General features: G+C 36.0%; 1 protein-coding gene across 1 annotated transcript in view; it reads left to right on the plus strand.

The window, feature by feature from the left end:
• Positions 1–2,075: 2,075 nt before the first annotated feature.
• The window catches only part of LOC145662706 (uncharacterized), a gene marked incomplete in the record, with an annotated part of 269,285 nt that continues 247,358 nt past the window's right edge, over positions 2,076–24,002 (plus strand). Inside the window, 2 exon segments of the mRNA XM_081728557.1 lie at positions 2,076–2,252; positions 10,066–11,674. Of these exon segments, the coding sequence (XP_081584683.1) occupies positions 10,250–11,674 (1,425 nt within the window).

Below are 24,002 nucleotides of genomic sequence, written 5' to 3' on the forward strand. Positions count from 1 at the left end.
ACCATAAGTCAACGAAGTTCTTCCCATTTCCTAAGACTATGTAAAAAACTCTTCAAGTCCAATACCATCTCTATTATTGGCTATGAATTCATTCGAGTGTTCCTTAAATTCTTCAGTCTGAGCTTTCACTGTGAGATGGAGATACTATTTCTTCGCGTTCTCAGCCACTTGTCCAGATATCCTCTTGGCACCATGCAATTCTTCTAGAACAGCGTCTACCCTTTTGAGCAAATATGCCAGGATGCAGTTAGATATGTGTTTTTCGCAGAAAATTAGTTTCAACAACTATATCAGAGAACATTGCCTCCCTCAATATCATCATTGAGAACACTTCATTTTGCATCCAGTAACAATAAAGAAATCAACCCTATTTCATAAATTCAGTAATTGAACAATGGATCTACATCGATTTTTCCCTGACTTTCCCTAACCAATCTGCCATTTCCCTGACTTCAACTGATACATTTTTTACTTCCCTGACCTCTCCCTGACTTTCACTTATTTTCCAGTATGTGGACACCCTGGTAAAGGTTTTGTATGTATTACTGTTTCATAGAAAAAATTGTGCAATATGATATTTGCAGTTGCGTGAGTACGTATTGGATATTTGTCTTCCCGTGGAGTTAAGAAAGCTACAGAAATTGCGTTTTAATTGCAATTCGAAACAATTAATATTGCAATTGCATATTTCTTTAAATGTCATAGCATACGCTTACAGTACTTACTGTATTTCATTTTCCAAGTAAAAACATTCCTTTAATGACATGCGTGGAATTAAAAGTGGTAATTAATTCCCAGTTCCAATATAACTTCTGCAAAACAAGCGTCATTATTCACTACTATGATTAATATTATCCCTTCCATTTATTTGTTTTGCAAATTTATTAAATAAACTGATCACACAATTTTCCAGATAGAATTTTAAGATGTTCATGAGCAAGAACTCAAATTTCTTCTTACACTTTCGTTATAAAGGGCTAGTATCTACTTGCGTTGCTCTTGTCAATTTATTTAGTAAAATATGAAGCATGGTATTACTTATGAATTTACTTAATAAAATAGAAATACGATATACGGTATTTTAAGTGACAAAAGATAGTATCCTATTAGTTATACAACCCTTCATCAGCGTTCGAGACAACCAGGAAATCTAACATTGATATACAACAGCGTTTCCCAACATTTTTCAACTTGCGGCACACTACAGGTGTAACTTGAATTCTCGCGGCACACTCATATAGATATTATTATTATTTTCTGGAATTTTTTCTGCGATTGCTGCTATCCTTTTCACAGAGAAGAAAGCTCGATCACTTGTTTTCCTTCGTGGTAAACATTACTCGTGGTATGCTTATTTTTCATTGTAATTTAAAAATAGAAAACAATTACAATGAAGTATAGCACTCAGGTTTTTAAAAATACGCTATCTTTTTCGGAAACTGTATCCAAACTTTCATTAAAAGGAAGATCATTAAAGAACAAAGAAACAAATCTCTTGTACTTTTAAAATACAAATGTAGGTCATTTGTATCCATGTTTGCTTTGTCGAAAGGATTGATGATATTTTAAAATTTCAAGCTACGAAATAATCTGCAACAATAAAGAAGCAATAATGGTGATAACAATGATAACAAATACTTTTCTAACATGTACAGAATATTAACAGAGTATGAAACTTAAAATTATAGATTCATAGTAGAGGTTCATAGTAATGTGAAACACATATATACATTTTTCCTCATAAATATAATGTGAGACTCAATGTCTTGCAATTTGATTGTAACAGAATTAATAATTTTATTTCGATTTTCTCGCGGCACACCAGCGGCCCATTCGCGGCACACCGGTTGGGCGGATCATGTCTTTCCCCCCCACTTTTAACGTCCAACCGCCGCCACTGGATACGATCCTCAAAATTTTAGGACGTACAGCAATCCTAGCTGGATCACATTTTAAGGTGATTGAAAGAAAAGAAAATGTTAAAATCTTTTTGGAAGCAGATCACTTTATACAACGAAGGTATTTTTTCAGTAGCTATTGGCAACGCTGCCAAGCGTGTCACTTTTAGGCCACTGAATGTGGATATTTAGTATTGCGGATATGCGCTGAAGTTAACGGGCTTTCTGTGATCAACTTTAAAGTGTAGAGGATGGGCATGTAAGACAGTGAACGAATGAAGGTTTTGTCCTGTGGAGTGAAGGAGATTGTGTACATTAGATTTATTATGACTGTAATAATACGTATTTTCGAAGGTATGTCAGAGTTTTTGTCTCTTGTATATAAGTTACAATAATTAGGTATATAAATAAACGGAAGATGAGTTACCAGTCATAATTCTAAGAATTTGATTTTTAAAGATTTGTTAGTAATAGGAAAAAGACGTTTCATATTAGAGATGCCTTTTATATGAGACAAATTAGTAATGCAGGGTAGCAAGTCAAACAGTTGCGTGCTTTGGAAATGTATATCGATAATATATAATACATGACTTAAGTTTCAAGCAGAATGAGGAATAGTACTTGCACTCATAATTCTTTCACAACTGGATGTATGTACGGTGAGCATTGGTCTAATTCGCGCATCAAATAAGTCTGAAGTCTTCAGTTTAATGTCAAGGAATAGGCTGTATGGCTATACAAGGCAAATTATTAATGCAAGTGAATTGTGAAGTGTTTGGTTAAGATCGTTTATCACAGATCTTTTAGGCAAGAGTACAGTATAGGTATATTTTTTGAAAACAGGTTCGCTTTGGAACAGTTTCGATGACAGCTAGTACGAATATATATGATGCAGATTAGGAATATCTAGGCCACAAAATAATAATTTTATGGATAAGATCTGAACAGTTTACGAAAAGTCAATTTAAGCTAGCGCTTTACAGTAAAACATGTGTATAAAAGTATAAAATTTGGCATTTATTTCGTTAACCGCTGTCAGTTTTCCAGCATGACAATAATAATTTATAAATACACTAGATTATAGTTGGATTCTTTCACCTACTTAGTATGTACATAAGTTTGGCCTGGCGGGGCTTATCAGAACTTATTCAACGTCTGACCTAGGGGCAGTCGTAAAAACCAGGCGCCACGGTAATACAGGTTAATTCATAGATCTACTTGTTTTGGTTTTAAAGTATAGTTACGGGTTCTCAAAGATCACAGCAATTGAAGGTAATATATGTGAAGTTTTCCATCACAACATGTGCTATATGTCAATGTACATGCTTTGTGGTTGGAGGACTGAACTTGCCAATTTTCCACTTTGAGAGTTGATGATGAATTCCCTGATGCATCATTCATGTTAATGCTCAGGTAAATTGCAAACTTGGAACTTCATAACAAATGTATAATTTATTCAAACATAAATATCAGGCAACCGGGAGGTAGAAATTGGTAATAGTAACATCAAAGAAAGAGCGCCAAACTTAGGGCATTTATTCCGAAGTTGGGCGTCCGATGCTTTTCGAGCAGAATCTTCATAAAAGCTATTAAAATTCATAATTTTTCAATTCCTACGTTCTTAACTGACTTTGGAACTTAATCCAAACTTAGTGTTTTGAGTCGCCTTGGTGAACTTGTGCTAGGTACTTTTCGAACCCTGATATAATGTAATAGGAGTTTGTAATTTGACCGATGTATTCGGAACAACTCCAGTCTTACCAAGATATTGTGAGTGATAGACTTAAAAAAATCTCCGCCTTGGGCGCCCTTGTGCCTCTTCCGCTTAAACACTCCCAGATGAGTCACGATAGAAATAAAATGAAGCGTACTTACCAAAACTGTTACCGGTATGTCGTTATGGGCTAGTGTTAAAGTTTTTAGAAGAATTTGAGGTATTTATAACCCTAAAATATATACCGATCTATAGCCGAGGTATGCAGTAAATTGTGGGGAAAATCTAAAGGTACTATTATTTTGCGTAGAATAATGTTAGGTATCTTCGTCAATGTATGTGTGTTAAGGAGTAGGAAAGCATTATGACACTGGTAGAATCAGGGTTGGCTGGTTTAAACCAAGGTTTAAACCAGCTGGTTTTTTCAAAAAAACCAACTGGTTTAAACCAAAAAACAAAAAATGTTCGTAAAAGTGTGTTTGTAAAATCTTGATGAACACACATTTGTGGGTTATCGCGTTTCACTCCCGTATATTATTCGTATTATATTCAGACCTAAATTCCCCATTCATTACTCAAAAAGATTATACCATAAAAGCAGCTTTTTTTTTTTTTTTTTATACAAGTTTATAAATGTTTATTTTGTGAATTTTTTGTAGTTGTTATTATTGTTATGTAATTGCAATCGGAGAAAAATTCTAAATATTGTTTCGTTTCAATGTTGATAAAATACATCGAAAATGCCGTACTTTGTGTGTGTGTGTGTGTGTGGGGGGGGTCATACAGACTCCACGAGAGGCATTTAGTGAAATAAGTATCTTTGGTATCTATTTATGTATAAATGAGTTTGAGCCAAAGTGGACTCAAATAATTCATATCTTTATTCACTTTTCTTATTGATATGCAGATTAACTCGGTGTATTTCTTTAATTTGGACCAATAAAAGTCGTTGTTAACTAACTTGAACTAAATTAGTTCTTCTGTACTCCGTGGTACTTTGAAATTGTTCATATGCAATTCTGTGTAATGGTTTCACTTGTGCAACTGTTTATATTTTTGTCCTTCTGAAATGACTCTTGACAGTTATATTAACAAGCATGTAAAGATCAGTACAACGTTTTTTTTTTTTTTTTTTTTTTTTTTTATCAGGATTCCTTCGTGAATGAGTCGGCAGACGTATCGCATTTGTGGCCAATTAGTCCTGGTTCTGAGTTCAAATGAAGGAAAATTTCTCTCGGATGTAACTCGAGAAGCGGTTTTTATTCCGCTTTAAGCTTATGTGACCCCTTCCAGCATAACCCGGTTGTTGCATAATAACATCAAGGCGAAACAAACTTATTTCTGTCCATATATGATATGAATATATAGAGCAAATCATTTAAACCATAAAAACCTGGTTTAAACCAAAAAAACCTGGTTTAAACCAAAGAAACCGTTTTTTTTGGTTTTTTTTTTAAAATAAAAACCATGGTTTTTGCCAACCCTGGGTAGAATGCTGACTTTCAAGGGATTTCAAGATTTTTGGGAGGAGAAATGTTTGTAGCCATAATCTCAATATACAAGTGAGCAAGTATTGAGAAAAATGGATGGAATAACCAACTTTGTCTTCCTCCATAACCTCCAAAGGTGCAAACCCTGCCTATGTCAAAAGTGAGATTGTGCAACTGGTCTGAAGACAGATAAATAGTGTAATATCAAGTTCTTAAGAGTATGTTAAGGCAGAAACCTGGGATTGATTCTCGGGAAAGTCAAACTTTTTCACTCTTTGAATATAGTTGCAGAAATATTTTATAACTAATATAACAAGGCTAAATCTAAGTTGTAGAATCTTATCAGAAATCTATTTTCTGGATGAAATACCTATACAGTTCTCTTCTCGTTGTAAAAATTGATTTTCTATAGGTGTCTCATGTTATGCCCTTTAGGCTAAAGGGGTGGATGACTAATGAAAGTGAATGGTTTTGAAATAAATGTTTCGTTTTCTCCCACCGGGTATTGAACCCGACACCGTCTACACCAAAGGCACTCGCGCTATCCACTAGACCAGCGAGAACAGCTCCTTCTCGTTGTGTAACAAGGAAACCATACAGGGCGGAAGTCGCTAAACGAACTAATATTTTGTTTTATTCGGAATTGGTGTGTTAAAAAAAAAATAAACTTGCTTGAGAAGAATGAAATTTTTCAGTGTCTTGGGCTGTATAGGGTAAAAGACAGGTTATTAATGAATACGAATGGTGACATAAGGAATTCGGGAAAGTGTGGGAAAAACTGGAGAACTCACGGTTACGATGTTATCCATTACAAACTAACGTGACCTGGGATCGAACCAGGAACCCATTATGCAATGGTGAGTGTACTACCACTGTGCTCCTTCTGATATTTAAGCTAGTGTTACGCACATCAACGTGTATACTGTAGTTTGTTAGATTAAAATGTTAACAAAAGGGGAGGGGAATTTGTAATTCGTGCATTGTATGTATACTCACAATGTTACTTGCAATAATGTATTTTCATTAAATTAAAATATGTTAAAAAAAAATAGTGAACTGGAAAACTGTCACGAAACAGGTAAACCACTAGAAAATCCTTAGGTAGCATATTATTCACCAAAAGTTCATTGACCTGGAATCGAACGTATAATTCATACAGTGAAGACAATTGAGCTATCATGCTTGTCTTCTGTAAGTTTTAGGGGTAGAAAATGGAGCAACCGTGTGGCAGTTGAAGAGAGAAGTTCAAGTATGTAAGGATCAATCAGTTTATTCGCGTATCTTTTACTGATTGTTGGGCTTGAGGAATTGCAATACATTTAGATTAAAGAAACAACATCCTAACAACAAGATGCAGTTGATAGATTTATCCGGTAGATCCTTTAATTGCTTTCTTACTTTGCTGCTTATTTTGGCGCGGTAAGTGATAAGAAGCATGTATTTTCGAACTTTTTTAGTTAAACTGTATTTTTGCAACAATTAATAGTTAGCTTCCGTAATAGGAGTTCAAATAAGTCTTTTCCTTTTCTCTAACTCAGTACTTAGCGAGATAGTGCGAATTTACAGAGAAGATATTAGATTAAAAGTGTTTATATTGTAAAGATTACTTAAAAAGTTAGACCAGAAAACGCACAGAAACATGAAGGAACGCACAAAAATGCCAGAACTGTTTATTCACTTGTCAATAAATTGAAAGAGTCCAGTAGCAAAGACTGGTATGGACTTTCTAATAACTTATTGAAAAATATTATTGACCTAATAATAGAACCCTTGGTTTACCTACTGAATTGGATGCTCTTTGAGGGAATTTTTCCAGATTGCCTAAAATATACTATAACTGTACCAGTACATAAGAAGGATGATAAAAATGAGGTTAAAAACTATCGTCCAATCTCTTTAGTGCCGATAGTTTCGAAAGTTTTTGAACAATGCATCAAAGATCAACTATCAACCTTCTTTGAAGAGAATGAGCTTTTTCATTCCTCGCAATTTGGATTTAGAAAAGGTCGTTCCACAGTTAAAGCTGTTGTAAATATAGTATCACATGTATTAGACTGTTTTGAAAATAGTATGAATGTTTGTGTAACACTATTAGATTTAACTAAATCTTTCGATACAGTGTCACATGATATACTCCTTTCAAAATTGCATTATTATGGAGTTAAAGAAAAAGAGCTGTCTCTGATTAAATCTTATCTTAGTAACAGAAGACAAGCTGTTCGCGTTGGTAATTCAACTTCAGAATTTTTGAACGTAACAGCTGGTGTACCACAGGGAAGTGTCCTGGGGCCATTTCTTTTTCTAATTTACGTTAGTGATTTTCCAAGTTTTCTTCCTTTTAACAGTGTTTTGTATGCTGATGATACAACTGTCTTAACCACGGATAAAAATTAAAAAAAAAAAAATCAAATCAATAACACTCAAATGTTAGAAACTTGTTCAGTATGGCTAAATTGTTATAGGCTGCTATTAAATGAATCAAAGACGGATGTCTTGTTTTTTCATCTTAACAACATAAATGATTTGAATGAGTGCCATTCTGTAAAATTGTAAGGAATCCACTTGGATCCAAAGTTAAAGTGGAACATACATACTGAAAATCTATGTAGAAGACTATCTAGAGTTACATATTTATTATGTAAACTAAAAACTGTTGGTGGTGAAAAAATACTAGTAAGCTTATTATGCTTTCTTTCATTCTGTTGCTCTACGGCCTATTATTATGGGGTAATTCAACTGGTGCTCAAACCGTCTTTAAATGGCAAAAAAGGCAATAAGAGTGTTAAAGGGACTACGTGATAATGACTCTTGCAGACCTTTCTTTAAAGAGCTGCAAATCATGACAGTGCCTTCAATGTATATCTATAGCTGTCTCATGTATATTAAAGAAAACTTGGAAAATATCAGTACCTGAAATAAAATTCACTGCTATAATACAAGATACAAAGAAGACCTCGATACACCATATTCCAGGTTAAGTAAAACACAAGAGAGTTATAAATACACTGCGATGAAGATGTATAATCTTCTACCAACAGAAATTCGTGGTATGTGTAATAGAAACTTTGAGAAACACTGTAAATCTTGGTTCATTGAAACAGGTGTGTATAGCGTTTTAGAATTTGAGAAAGAATTAAAAAAAATAAAAAAAAATAAAATAAAAAATGACTAGTTATGTACCTATATATTCAATGAATATATTTTGTATACTCTCTTGACGTTGTCTATTCCAACAAATGTTGTTTAACGACAATAAAAAATATTCTATTCTATTCCATTTTGTGTTCTTAAAGTTAACTGTATGACTATTCTCACTTCAGTGATGAGAATAATTTTTAGAGTGTGCTGCAATCAGAGTGTTGCCAATACAGGCATGAGTTGTGCGTTCTGACATGTTCAGCGGTCTGTACGTACCATGTTCGTACCATATGAAAGACTGTTCTATTGTAATGTCTTAATAGAAGTGATTATACTCCAAAGGTAATGTAGTATTTTAATATTTGTAGTAATTGGAGTAGAAAAAAAATAATTGATACAAATGTTATGTTTCCGATGAGAGTGAATTCAGTTATTCGGGCACTTCAGTATTCTCTCGTCTTACGATAGCCAGTCACTTAGAAATCGTGAACTGCTTTTTGGATTTTGAGTTCTGTCCTATTCCTTTGGTAGTTCTTACAAAATAAGTACATCATTTACATTTTCAGTTATCGAACGTACTTTGGAACAGGTATTCTGAAATCGTTTTACCCGCTTCTAGCCTCTTGTCCGAAGAATTCGTTCGAGGCTGTATATTTTTATTGTCGAATGTGCTTGTTGAAAATTAAAAAGTAAGAATTTCCTTATTTGTGCAGGTGAACAGTTCTATAATTGTCTACAAGGAAAATCTTCCTCTTATTGCATTACTGATTTGTCCAGGAGCATAATTTGGGGATCTGTCAATCGTGCGCATTTTGACAAGATACTTTTTCTGATATTCGTTTTGTGTCTGAAAGAAGTCAACGGACAGTGCTAGTTTAGTTTACCTACCATACATGAATTCATAACTTGTGTGGTTCGTACATCATGAAATGGACTCTTAATACCTTATGAATTATTTCTTTTAGAGAAATTTGCATTCTTGGATACAGATTCACTTTAGGAGGGCTGAACCATTATGGGTATAAATACAGTATCTAACATGCACCATAAAAATGACAGTGCAAAAAACAAACCAACTTGTGCTATCTGGCTCCTATAATCAAGAAGTGTATTTAACCGAGTTAGGGCAGAGCAGTGCAAGTGAGGTCACACAGAGGTGTATCTTCATAGAGAGCAGGCAGGTCAGCGATGGTGTGTACGCACGTAAACTCTAATACTGAATACACACTTGTGATCACGATGTTGCGTGTAGGACAGCTTCATCTATACGGATCATAACTTAACGCACTGTATTCACTCACAAATTGAGTGCATCATGGTTTCCTTAAGGGCTGTTACGTGGTTTGAAGCATACAGCTTGGATTACATTTTTAAAACTTTATTTCACATGTAAGATCTCCAATATGTGTTTTGATTTCTTATACGTTCATTTAGAAATAACATATATATTTCTTCTGTAAATTTTACACCATGATCCCCTAAAATAGGACTGCACCGAAGTCAAATCTCGATGAAAGGATTATATTGCACAAATTTTGTTTAACATCCAGTGCATGTTATGCATTTCGAATTATAAATTCGCACGTCTTCATTATCACTACAAGATTTGTAGTTTCTATTATTTTTAAGAATTAGTTTAAAATTTTTATTTAAAAATGACGTAAGAATAATGATTATTATTTATTGTGTATTTTATGTTTTTATGTGTATGTAAAGTGCAGTTTGTTGGACAAATTGAGACTTGAAGTTTCAGTATAAGTACTTATTTTGTAAAATGTCTTTTAAAATTGATTATATATGAAAGCTTCATTTTCTTCTTTTCCAGAAAAGCGATATTGAAATTCACATTTGATGACTCGAAAATAGTGCTTAGACGTATTCTGTCTATAAAGTGTCTCGTGTCTTGGATTAATACTGCTGTGGTTGTAATTTCATCAGTTTTTGTTATGCATCATCAGAGATTCGTGACTGTAATATGTGACAATATGCAGTTTACGTAGTTTACTACTATGTTTTTGATGATGTCTCAAGCCCCTAATGCTAAAGAAAATAGGGTTCAGAATATTAAGAAGCAATTTGAAGTTTTAACTACTGAAAATGGTAAGGATACATCAATTGCTCAACCACTAACCGTGAAAGCAGATGCAAGAAGAGTTACAAAGTGTGTTGAGAAGAAATTGCAAAGTGATCGAATAATATCTTCTGCTACACGTGATCTTAAAGCTAAAGAGGCACCAAAAGTAAGACAGAATGTTGCTAAAGGTGAAAAAAATGGAAGTGTGTCGAAGGCAGGTATTAAGAGAAGTCCTGCTTTTCGGTGTGATAAGATAGTTTGTGGCAAGAATATATTAGCGCAGGGAAGGGAAAGGACGAAGTCTGTAGTAGAAAGAGCAAAATTATTTGAAGATAATGACGGAAAGCCTCCCAAAGGTAATCAGAGGAAAAAATCATGTCCAGAAAATGACTGTAGAAATAATGTAACACCAAATCAGCAATGCGAAAAGCTCAAGGAGAAATCTCTGTTAGGAATTCTTGGAGATGATAGACAAATTCCTTCCAGACCACAGAGAAGGCGAGATAAAAATTATAGCACAGTTCTAGTTAGAAATGAGGATACTCACATACACAATGGTAATCAACTGGAAGATTCACCTTCCAACAAAAAGCAAATTGTGCTAAATAGACTGGAGTGCGCAGTGAAATCCGACGTGTCCGACAGCACGTTACGGGCCGTTTTGAAAGCTCCTCTGCCTCCAGGTCCTCCACCGAAAAAGCCACCGAGAACATTTGCTCATACGCCATTATTAGAATCTGCTAATTCGAACTCGGATACTGCCAGTCCAAACGGTCGAGTGGAGGTTAATATTGTTAACAGAGATTGTGTATCTCCAACGTCACAGAACACTCATTTTCCTCCACGACCAGTTAGATCGAGAACTGAATCGCAAATCGATTTGAAAAAGCTGAAAACAAATTTAGAATCGGTTTTATTGAACCAAGCCTCGGTCAGGTGTCAATACGCAAAATTAGAAAATAATTCAGTGTTGTCGCGTAAACCTAGTGCCAAAATGTCTCCACCGACTAAAACGCCATTGTCTGTTAAATTAATTAGTGAACTTACTAAGCCGGAAGTGTCAACAGGGTCATTGTTTGGATGTTTGCAGCTTAGTTGTGCTCAGGGTCATACATACGAGAAACTTAATGAAAAACAGTGCGAATTTTTTGTGGATCAGCCTGAGAAAAAGAATGAAGTGAATAATAAATATGGATCATTAGTGAAGTCGTATAGTGAAGAGCATATATATGCTGAGCCGTACGATTTTTTGAAGGAAAACGAAAACTATTCGCGTGCTTCTTCGCATAAATATGCTAGTGTGGTTGACGAGAAAGGAAAAGACAGTGCCGACAATAGGAGCTCTGGCCTGCACTACATGGTGAGTACCTGCCTTTTATTATTCAATATATATACCTAGGAATATGTATACAAACTACGTACGTGATTAATTCAACCGTAGAGTTTTATATTCGTTCATTAGAATGCACTGTTTCACTGACTAGAATTTTTAAGACTCCTTTTGCATAAGCATTGGACACGAACAATTAAAAAGGTAAGATGTCGTAAACAAGACATTTGTTGAAGCACAGTTTTTTTTTTTTTTTTTTTTCAATCTTCCACCTGTTTAACATCTCTAGATTTTACTACACCTTTACCAATTACATCATTTATTGGCATTAGTGAATTTGGTTCTGAAATTAATACTCTATCTTCAGTATTGTGGTATCAATAGTAGATAATTTCGAACGCACTTCATTAAAGCTCTTTAAAATTACCATTCTAACTCATCAAACTGGTGTGATGCATGTGCATACCTTCACCCACATCAATCCTAACTGTGATAAGACATAACTGTATGTGTTGCGGCGCGTAGGAAGAATATATATCCACTTTGTGCGATACCTTCATACGTAGATGAAATTTCTTTAGCAGTGCTGATGGTAGTGCGACGTATGTGTACTTGGTGCTTTTTTTTTCTTTCATGTTTGTTGTTCTTCCCACTTTCCTCAACACTTCCTATTTACCTACCTCATTATAATGGTTCCTTTTTCATAATATTAAGTTTCGAAAGTTTGTACTGGTTTATCATCACATTCTGCCCCTGCCCCATACAATGCGTTATATTATACAGGAAAAATTCCACAGGTTTCTTTCTCTTACTTTTTTCTGGAATTCACAAAATATATTGTTTTTTCTAAATGTATCTTCCGTGTAGGTTGACTACCTGTGTATCATAGAACTTTGTCGCATTGAGGGAGAGTTGTTCATGTGCTATCAACATTAAGTTTACCTCTATATGATGATTGATGAACACCTACCTAATCTTTTTTGATGGTTTACGTGATCTACTTTCCTTAAAAATACCTTTTAGGAAGAGATTAGTATTATTTATAGTTTCATGGTGATAACTGCAGTACATAGGCCTATGCATCATTTACGAAAGTTTTGAGTACCGGTAATATAAAGATTTTGTAGTGGTTCTGTGAAAGTTTCAAAAAAGAAGTGCAACGTGTGCTACTATAAAACCAGGGTATTTGTACTTTGTTTTGCTAGAAGCGTTTTCTTCTAGCAATAAAAAAGCCCAAATACCTCGAAATTCTGTTTGATAGTAATATATTACAGCGATTGATGCCGTGTGATGTGATGTGTTTGCTTCTGATGTTTTATGAAAAACCTCTTAGAAAGATAGATACGTATTGAAAATTTCAGCAATTACTAAATGACAGACGTATGACAAAATTAGTCCAAGTGAATATTTGTAACCATACGCCAGTTTAGTTCCTTAAATTGTTACTATTTATTGTTACTATGTTTCAGAAGGTCAGTAAACCCAAAATAGAAAAGGAGGAAACCTTGTATGTTGAAAGTACTTTCTCAAGAAGTAAGGACTGCAATGGTACCTATTGTCTATTGTCGGCGTATACTGTATGTAAGATCAGATCGGTACCTCTAGGTTTTCCTGTTCAGATTCTACATTTCAAGACATTTTGTAGTCCAGCACAGATGAATTTGAGTTTTACATTCCCTATTTTCCTCACTTGTTCAAAGTCTTTTTCTTCTGGGTGTCTTGCTAGAAAAGACAACTGATTCCCATTGAAAAGTATAAAAACGAGAGAGAGAGAGAGAGAGAGAGAGAGAAAAGGAATAAGAATGTATCCTAAATCGTTTTATCTGACTTCTTGCTAATAAAATTCTGTTCCCAAGGTGAACGCAGTTACTTGGTAAACCCACAATTAAGGGCTATTTTTGATGTTTCGCTCCTTAGAAAGAGCAGACAGCATGGCTGTTTTCTGAGTATTCGTTCAAATTGACGATCGTATCAGGGTCTGTCTCATAGGTGGAAGGAAGAGAAGAATTCGCAGTAATTAGAATAAGAGAAGTAATTAGCATATGGAAATTACAGTATTTAAATAATATTGTGCCCATTGCAGACTAAGATAGATACTAATTACATGAGAAGTTTTATAGGCCTATTTGTATTGCAGGAAAAATTTTGACACATACATATACATCTTTCAGTTTAACGTCCCATGATTGTGCTTTTAGGCTAAGGGAGACGATGGTTAAAGCAAGTGAATAATAATGATAGAAGAATTTGGTGGAATGAGAATGTGGGAGGACAGGAGTAGCCCGAGAAAACTCACAGATACGATGTTGTCCACAACAAACATATTTATCCGAGGGTCGAACTAGGAACCCTACACACTGGAGGTAAGCGCTCTACCACTGAGCCATCGTGTCCCTCCCCCACATCCATCCATCCATCCATACGTACGTACCTAATATGTCGGTAATAATTAGGTATTGATACATAAATTATAATATATAATAGTTCTTGCTTTTTCTGTAAGTTGCCCACTTTTCAGCGCAACCACTGGTGGCCATAGCTAACAAGTTTTGGTATATTTCTCTTCGTGTTACAATAGGTGACACAGTTCTCTTACCTCTAGTCATCGAGTGGCTGTATGGTTAGCGTATGCGCCTTCGACGCGGGAGAACCATATTCGATTCTCGGTGGGAGGTCATGTTCAAATCTCATGGTAAGGTGTTGATTCTCGTCTCATATAGTTTTGCTTCTGAACGGGACGCTTAACTAAAAATGAACCTACTAATCTAATTGTCGAGGTTTGATTTTCTTTTGATCATGTTAATTTGCAATTAATAGAGTCTGCAAGACCAATTTCATTAGCAACTCATATATCGTTATCAGTCGTCTTATCTCCTACGAATACCATCTTCCATTGAAACCTTCCTTCACTGTTACTTTTCGTCTTCCAATGTCCAATTTTTCTGTATCATATTTGTATGTATTTTCTTATACAGGGTGAGGCAAAATATGTTAACATTAAATGGGGCTTTACCCACGTGAAATTACAAGGCAAGGATTTGGTTACAGGGTTTCAGTTTATTGCCTATTCTGCTCAATGCACTTATGGAGTCTGTCCATCGTTGATTGTGTAGCCCTCTGGGCCATTTGGGCAGGGATAGCAGCGATGACCTGGGTGATGTGATGCTTTAGATCGTCCAAGTTGCTAGGTTTGCTGGCGTACACACGATCCTTGACAATTCTCCACAACCAAAAATCACATGGCGACGGATCGGGGGAACGTGCTGGCTATGGAAGAGGAGCACTTCTATCAGTCCAACCGAACGTGTCGTTCAGGTAATCCCTAACTATCTGAATGTAATAGGCAGGGGCGCCGTCTTGCTGAAAGTACCCTCACTGGAGAATAGCAAATAGTGCGTTTTTCTCCATGAACGTGCTGAGCATGACAAGGTAATTCTCTCCCTTGACGATCTCTTCAAAAACGAAGGGCCCAGTCACTCCGGACAGATCTCTTTCTATCACTGTTTCCCTTGCAATCGTCTTGAACGGAACCCATGCTTACAAACTTCTCGTAGATCCTACCAGTTGTCACGCACGCCGGTCCAGGCCGTGAGTTTTTCTTGTAGTACGATGCTTGGGGACTAAAAAACCTCCATACAAGCAGCTATTTTCCTTCGTTCCTTAAAGGAATATCGGCACGCCATGGTTTAATCTACAAAACAAAAACAAAAAGAACACCATTTAATGTTAACATCTTTCTGCCTCATCCTGTATATTGGTTCATATACAGGTAGTCTTTAATTCGTACCAGACTTTTAACTTGGCGTGTACTTGGTGTTGCACACAGCCATGAAACAAGATGATATATTAAATCTCACGTGCCAACTGGGGTAGTGGTATAGTGAACTTCTGAAAGGCAACCAGAAGTAATGTGCGTTAGGACGAGTTTTTAATATATTTTTTTTAATAATGAAAATCGGTAACTGTCAGCTCAAAGAAATGAACAAAAGTAAATAATACACATTTTGAGTCAGATTAATACATAGGACATGACTGTTTCTTCCGTTTTGAAGTTGAGGAACGTGATCTTTGTTCTCCGTCCTCGCCGTGCACGTGACTGCTTTTGAAAAGAGGACGAGAGTAGTTATATGGGGTAATTTGTCCATTTTTGTAAAAATCTTTCCTTTCGTACCTCCCAAATATGAAAATCTGTCACACTCCGTATTAAACAATCGACTACCGACCCATTTTCAGAATTTGGAAATTCTACGTTCCTCAACTTTAAAAGGGGTGAATGATTGATGTCCAGTGTGATAAGAGCTAATATATATATATATAGGGTGAAGCAGAAAAAAAAGTTTTTTAAACTGCTAGTACTCGGCGACGAGTAGGGATACTGATTTCGAGCGACCGTTGGCATACGGCTTAGAAGTCGCTATGAATCGTTGGAGCGTAGATCAGTTCTGTACATTAACATAACTATCCAGATGAAAGTGGGCTTAATTACTCATGAATACTGCAACATTGCATCTTCCATAAGAATAGTGTCCATTATGCCACAAAATTCTCTGCACTGCACAAAATCCGTTTCACTTAGCTGCTGGTCAATCATTATTTTCTACGGATGAAATTTGAAATCATCATGTAAAATGCGATGAAACGAAGACCTGACACACCCAGTGATATAGCCTGTCGCCTAGCGGGTCGTTTCGGATTAGCAAGAACTGCCCTTTTCAATCTTTTCAGGAGTTCGAACTGAAGGGGGAAGATAAGATCTGAACGCAGCAACCCATCGGAATATAATGTTTCGGTCTGGGACTGTACCTCGACGTTCGACATTAAACTTTCGACGGAAAATACGTTGAACGGTGACCACAGAATCATTGTTTCTAAAGAACTGCTCGGCCGCGAACACACAATGTTCTGCGCTCCATAACTGCTGAAACTGCGTTGTCTGAGCTGTTTGCCAACGGTCGCTCGAAATCAATGCTTGTATTCGTCGCCGAGTACTAGAGATTTATAAATCCTGCGTTTCCTCTGTTCCACCCAGTATTGTTTATATATATATATATATATATATACAGGGTGGCCTAAAAGTAGGTATACACCCCTGCATTGATCAAGTATAACATTCTAGCTTGAGTTTATTTACTTCGGCTGTTCCGAGCTTAAGGTATAAGTAAAAAGGCTTTACGAACAAATAATAAAGCAACTGATGGAATTCAATAAGAAATGATATGAAATTCAGTGACCTGATCAGTACGGGACCGTATACCTACTTTTGGGCCACCCTATATATATATATATATATATTTAATATCAGGTAGGCAGTTTGTATTCTGTTTTGGAAGTTCTCAATACCATCATTAAATTTGGCATATGCGATTTGATACGCCAAGTTTTTTTTCTTCCTTTCTTTCTTCAAGGGTCTCGGTATAATGCGAGTTAAGCATAAACTAACGGTCTGACCCTGATTTACGTCTTGGATCCTGTGGATTTAGATGTAAATTTCTTTGAGTTACCTACATCCTCAAAATATTACAAGAATTTGTTTAAATCATGACTAGGCCTATGTCGAGCATTTTATAAGGGAATAATACGAGTGGATAAACTGAAGTGGTGTTGTTGAAATAATTTCTTTGTGAATACATTATTGGCATCATATATAGAAAATACGATAAAGATGCCCGGTGCATTGAGGTGAAGTACGTTGTGAAATGCAAAGAAATAGTGATTAGGAGTGATTAGGAAAAAACCGGATGTCGTTTCCTTTCAACCAAAATAACGTAAATTTAGAATTCCTGTATAATTCTATGCTTTTCTAAGCTTAACTTGGACTTATAGTCACAGAGGTCAAAAAGATAGCAATAAAAAATATATGCGAGAAATAAAAATTAGTGAAGTTTGGAGACCGACATACGTAGTTGCTGAAGTTTTGTCTTTGAAACCTAGGTAAATACGTACTGTAGGACAAGGTGTTACTGCGTGGCTCTTATCCGGCAGGTTCGTTTCTTCGTGATTGCATAAGAGAATACAAAGCTGTTAAATTCAAAGGTTGTAAAAGAATTAAATGTGAACGATTTTCTGGGCGTATCTCCATTCACAGCAAGTTTAGAAAATGAGTGTAATTCGTAAAGTTATCATTCCTTAATTCCTCCTCATTTGTCTCGAAAGTATCTTCACAGTTTAATGTAATTGTTTACTTTGTTCAGTTTTCTAATGAGTAATAACTATTAATTGTATAATGCTGTATGAGATTGTTACGGAATAGGAATTGAAATTGATAAACGGGACAATAAAAATTTGACTTAAGTAGGCTCAGTGCAACGGACATGTTGAAAAAGTCACTGAAGATAGATGATCGCGAAAGGTATTAGAATGATAAGTGTATTGAAAGGGATCTAATAGCTGGACTGAAAGAATAGAGCATGTCGAAATGAATTGAAGAATAAAATTGTGATAGGAGAGAAACGAGGGACAAAGCTGTGGGACCACTTTGATTTCAACCTATTGTTTCATTAATTTAACACCACTGTTCAGTCCACCATTTTGGAGAAAAAGTTTGAATTCCAAGTTTCTTAATTTTGTTCCTACATTCCAAATCTATACCGAAAGTTACCACTTGTCATTTAAAAAGAGTTTAGGTAGACCATATCGTCTGTTTTGGAAGTTCACAATACTGCCACTTAATTTGACACCAAAAATAAAATCAAGGGTAGATATGATCCGAGTCGCTTGTTTACCCACGAATATGACTCCTGAACTCCTTCATGTGAAAATAGCATACTTCCCCTTTGTGAAAGAAACCTGTGACTCGTGGAGAGGGTACGTTAGGATCAGCAATCAGATTTCTGGGCTTTTAGCAGTTATGGCCATGTTAGCCCGTCACGTATAAGGAATGATGTCCTTTGGCGATCCGTAGAATTGCGGAGGAAGAGAATATCCTATGACCGATATGTTAGATACCGTCCGGGCATTGACCTAGTCCCTCTTTCGACCTAGTGTCCCCACTGGGAATCAAACTTCGGACTGTTCGCACCAAAGGTGAGAGGGTTAGTAACTACGCTAAGCGAGGCCATTGGAAGATGTACGTGTGGTTCGAATGCCACATTCAACTGTAGGTCTACATGTCACTGCATCGACACCAGAAAGGAACATCGAACAAACACAGCGACTCCTGTAAATAGGGTACCCAAGTTTCTATCTAATTTTTAAAAACACTAATAATAATGTACATTTTAGCGAGTTATTTTATCACCTAATACTATAGACTCTAGTAAAATTATACATTCTCTTGAGAATTTTGAAATTGGTTCATTGCCATTTAAGGGTAATTAAGAAAGCACTGAACAAAAAGTTTAGACTCATGACATTGAGAACAGATGTAGTTCTCAACTCTAGGCAGGAAGTGTTCTTGCGCATTCCATGCATGACAGATGAAAGTCTGATATTACGTTCAATGTACTTGCTTACACACACACACACACACATGTCTCTCAAGCATGGAGGTGCGAAATGATATGAACATTTCTGTCATTAAATCTTTTCTTTTTATCCGAAACTCGTTGCGTCGCAAGTTGTTCTGTGTGATATATACGAGATTCCAATGGTTATTGTCTAATTTGTAGTGCCAGTAAGAAATACAGTACATTAGAGTACAGTACAGTTCGAATGTGCTCACGTACTTAAACCTTCATCGAATTAACAATCACTGGAATTGAGAACTAAAATTTTCTCGTCTTGTCTTTATTTGGAAATTTATGCCTTGATTTTAAAATTTTATCTTGAAGATATCAGAATCCTTCCACGTTACGAGAGGTAACGAAGGGTGTACTATAACAACAGTTAGAACGTATTTATTATTAGAGTACATTGTATAATGACTTGCGTATCTTTAAATGTTGATAAATTCTCTCCATTGTGCGACACATACCAATTTATTGTTTTTATACTATGAATCATGTAACGGTAAAACAGTATTTGAGATCTAATACTTGAGTAAAGTAGCTGTTGCCGACGAGATTCGAAATATTTCTAGTCCCGTTTTCGAGACACAAACCAAGACGAGACAAGAAATCTCCCGTCTTTGCACACTTCTACTAGTAGTAATTCGCTACCTGGTACCTTTCATTTAGAATGCGCAACACTCCTTTATTTTAGTTTGCAACGTAAATACCAGCGTAAACAGCTCATTTTTGCAGGCAGCAATGTTTGTCTATAGTTCGTTGCAACATAGCCCTTGAAATTCTTGCATGTTCCCCGCTAATCACAGCTTTGAAAGTATCGAAATCATATTTCGTCATTCACCTTAAGGTACTCCACTCTCCCCCCCCCCCCCCCGAAAAAGAATCAATAAGATTAAGTTTGGGCTTCTTTTCAGATAACTAAACATTTCAGCAATACACAATAACCCGACGTGAAAAAGCATTCTCAATTTCATTCCCGTGATATCAGAATAAAGTGGGCCGGTCGCGATAATGAGAGAGAAACTGTAGTTTCTAACATGTGTACTACCACTCAGTTTCAACGCAGAGTGTACGAGCCAAGGAGAATACGTAACACTGTGATCTAAGGATATGACCTCAGCTTTTCACTTGTTATATCCGGATTTTGCGTATTAGGGGACTATAGTAGTAAAAATTGACAAACCCATTCGTGAAACATGGCTTGTCTAACATCGGAATTGTATTCAGAATGCTTGCTTCATCATTAATCCATAACAACATGGATTCAGCAGTCTCCATCGTAATGTCACAACCCTCAAATGTAACCAATGTTTGGAAAGGGTGTGATTTGCATGATCACCACTGTAATTCGTTGGGCTAAATCAGGGTGCGAAATCATTTGAAAATGGTGGTGGGGGGGAAGAAGTTCAGCGATCCACACTAATGCTTCGCGGATCCTCCAAAAAATTGAAATATTAATGGATTATTATTATTATTATTATTATTATTATTAATAATAATAATAATAAATGTTCAAACTAGTCGTAATCGTTATTTAAAAATACTTTAATGTTATTTATTCATTTAACCAAAATTGGTAACTTATCTACTGCATTTAATATACACTTCGGTGCGTATGGTCCAGGGTTAGACTCTAGTGGGAGCACAGTACCCTTGTGTTTACCATTATATTGAAGATTACATTCGCGAAAATAGCAGTAGAGATATATAAGTCAGAAGTAATAGTCCCAGAGAACCGATGTCCTAACCAAGCATTAGAACTACTAACTTGAAGCGCTCCACCTGGCAAGCCATAGATCCTCATGAGCTGTAGAGTCAGAGTATAGTTTTTATTATTATTTATGAAATTCTCGTTTCTTCGCTACGTACGTGGTGTTTCAGTTTGGTCGTTCAGATATACGGTCACCTTTGTAAGTCTAAATAATACTATGTATCTATATTGTATTATTAGCAAGAATATATTATTATAAATAATGATTTCAATACAAATACTTGATAGACAACAAAAAGCCGTGTTGCCTCAGTGGTAGAGCGCTCACCTCAGGTGCGTGGAATCATCGGCTGGATCCTAGCTCGCGCCAAATTGTGCTTGTGGTATACAAACAATTGTGTGGGGTTTTTCTCGGGGTCCTCTCGCTTCCTTCCACTATCCTAATCAGCCATTATAATTCATCTCATCATGACCGTCTTCCTTAGCCGTGGTGAATATTCATAGGACGTTAAACTTTAGAAAATAAAAGCTCAAACACTATAATACGATTGATTTGCTGATTTAAGTTTAATGACCCGTTTCAGCAGCGAGGCTATGAAATGTGGACTTACAGTTTAACCCTTAATATACCAAGCCCAAATTACCAACGTAGTTTACCAAGCTGATTTCTTTTACATTTCTCAATATTTTAGTGTGTAAGGTAACTCAAGTTAAGTTCTTTGGGTGTCTAAAAATATATTTAAGGTAAATAATCATAGATGACATGAAACGACTTGTTTATTTTAATAGTACTTATTAATTCATTGTTATTTCTATTTTTGTATTTATAAATGTGATTACATGTTTTTAGCAAGCGTTTCCTAGCTTTCTTTAAAACTGAATCATCTGCAAACTGAGTAGAAAGTACACGTACTCTTTTGTTTTTCTTTGGTACATAGCTCACCACTGCAATATTGTCTGAAAATATGAATTTTGATGAACACAAGTCTCTTCCTTTTGCAGTTTCCATCATTGCGGGAATGTCAGTTTTTTTGTTCTCAAAGTTCCTGTCATGGTAATATTGTTCTTCAGTAAAAATTGAGCTGTTTGCACAGATGTAAAGAAATTGTCTGTAGTTACCCGTCTTCCAGAGCCAAACAGTGGTTCCATCATTTCACATACTACACGGTGTCCCAAATTTTTCTCTCGTGCCCCTCCTGGAATCTTCCCAGTAAAGACTTGCATGTTGAACAAATATGACATTTTCACGTCTGAAGCTGCCCAGACCTTGATCCCATATTTTCCTGGTTTCGATTTCATGTATTGTTTCATTGGACATTTGCCCCGAAATGGGACTAATTGCTCATCCACTGTAATTTTCTCAAAATGTTCAAATAACTTCTTACAATTTTCTACAAACCAATTCCAAATTTCATTTATGGCTTCAAGTTTATCTTTTTCCTTTCTTTCAGCACGTGTTGCGTTATCATCAAACCTGATAAACTGTAGGATATGTGCAAATCTATTCCGTGTCATGGCAGCAATAAAAATTGCAGGAAGAATACTTTCATCTGCCGTCTACATTTCAAAAATTCGTTCCTTCCGGCAGCGAAGAGCTCCAGCGATCAGTAGCACACCAAAAAATGCTCTCATTTCGACAGAATCTACATTGGTCCACACTTTCATTTTGTTTGGAGGATTTTTTTGCATTGAAACCCTGAATAACACGTGATGCTTCAGCATTAGTTTGGGTGCAAATTGTATCTACAATTTGGTCATCAAGGAACATATTGAAAACTTCAGACATTGTGGTTCCAAACGTAGCTGGTTGTTTTGGGCCGGGAGACTCTTTCACAATATTATGTTGACGACGGCGAGTCACTGGCAGCATTGCACTAGTCCATTTTCGTCCTGTATTTGCAATGAATTCCTCTTCATCAGTATCACAATCTGATGGTTCACTAGCAATGTCACTTTCCTCAGAATTGACTTCAAGGTTGTCTTCTGATTCTGACACACCTTGTTGTGGAATGAAGTCCTCATCAGATTCACTCAGGAAATCTTCTGGGTCACTGAGATTACATTCATTAAGTATATAAGCAATATCATCATCTGAGATCCGCCTACCAGCCAATTTTCAAAAAACTTCAACATTCACAATCTGTAAAAATCCAGTAATATAGTAATTAAAATATGGAACATAGTTTACCAAACGGGGTCCTGCCGGGACCCCAGTTAAATTTTTATTTTTCTTTTTCCAGAATGAAAGCAATGTATGTTTAATTATACAGTATACGTCTCTAAGGCATAAAGGACACATACAAAAATCAAGAATAAATTGGTTCTTATAGTTGCGGCAAAATCACTAAAAATCATTCACTGGGGTCCTCGCTTGGTATACTAAGGGTTAAGGTGAAATCCGAACCACTGTAATCGTTCAAATTTTTGTCCTGCGGCATCTGTGACTGTCGCCATACTTTTAAGTGTTGCAGCTGTAGATACTGAACACCTGGTAAAGTTCTCCTAACAAACATGCAAAGTTGTGAACAGCATTCACAACACCAAAAACTCTTTCAGAAACAAGATCAATTCGATGTGCCATGCAGTGTACGCTAATTAGGCACGGGTTGACATTTCTTCTAATTTGAGCAGCAACACCTTCGTTTCTCCCAGTAAACACTGCATCCCCGTCCGAACTAAATCCAACCAGTTTTTCTTTAAGATTAAACATATCTATGCCATCTTCGGAAAACGCTTGAATAATTTTCTCTTTAAGGGATTTTGCATCGGCATTTTCTACAGGCACTAATTTATAAAAACGACAAGGTTTATTTTCTTCGTCCACATATGTTCATATAACAGCAAGTGCTTATCCGCAAACCTGTTTGTAGGTTCGTCCACTGAAATTGAAAAACAATCTGTTTGTTTGAGAAATTTTACCAATTTTGCATGCAACTGGTACGCTAGAGAATAAAGGTCTTCATCTCGTCAACAACCGAACAACCGAAAAAGTTAAACACATGATCCTTTTACAAATAAAGTAGGTTTTCTAAAACAGCATGCATTTAAAATTATTGTTTGTCTGAAAATTTTCTTTATAGACCTACTTATATTTTCCTGTTAAGGTGTCCCCCCTTACAGATTTTGGTGAGGGGGAAAAGCAAGTGTAAAATTTTTGGTGGGGGGAAATCCCTCCCGTCCCCCCCGGGATTTCGCACCCTGG

This window comes from Thermobia domestica, chromosome 10 (genome assembly GCF_964235325.1).
Source record: "Thermobia domestica chromosome 10, izTheDome1.hap1.1, whole genome shotgun sequence".
Classification (NCBI taxonomy): Eukaryota; Metazoa; Arthropoda; class Insecta; order Zygentoma; family Lepismatidae; genus Thermobia; species Thermobia domestica.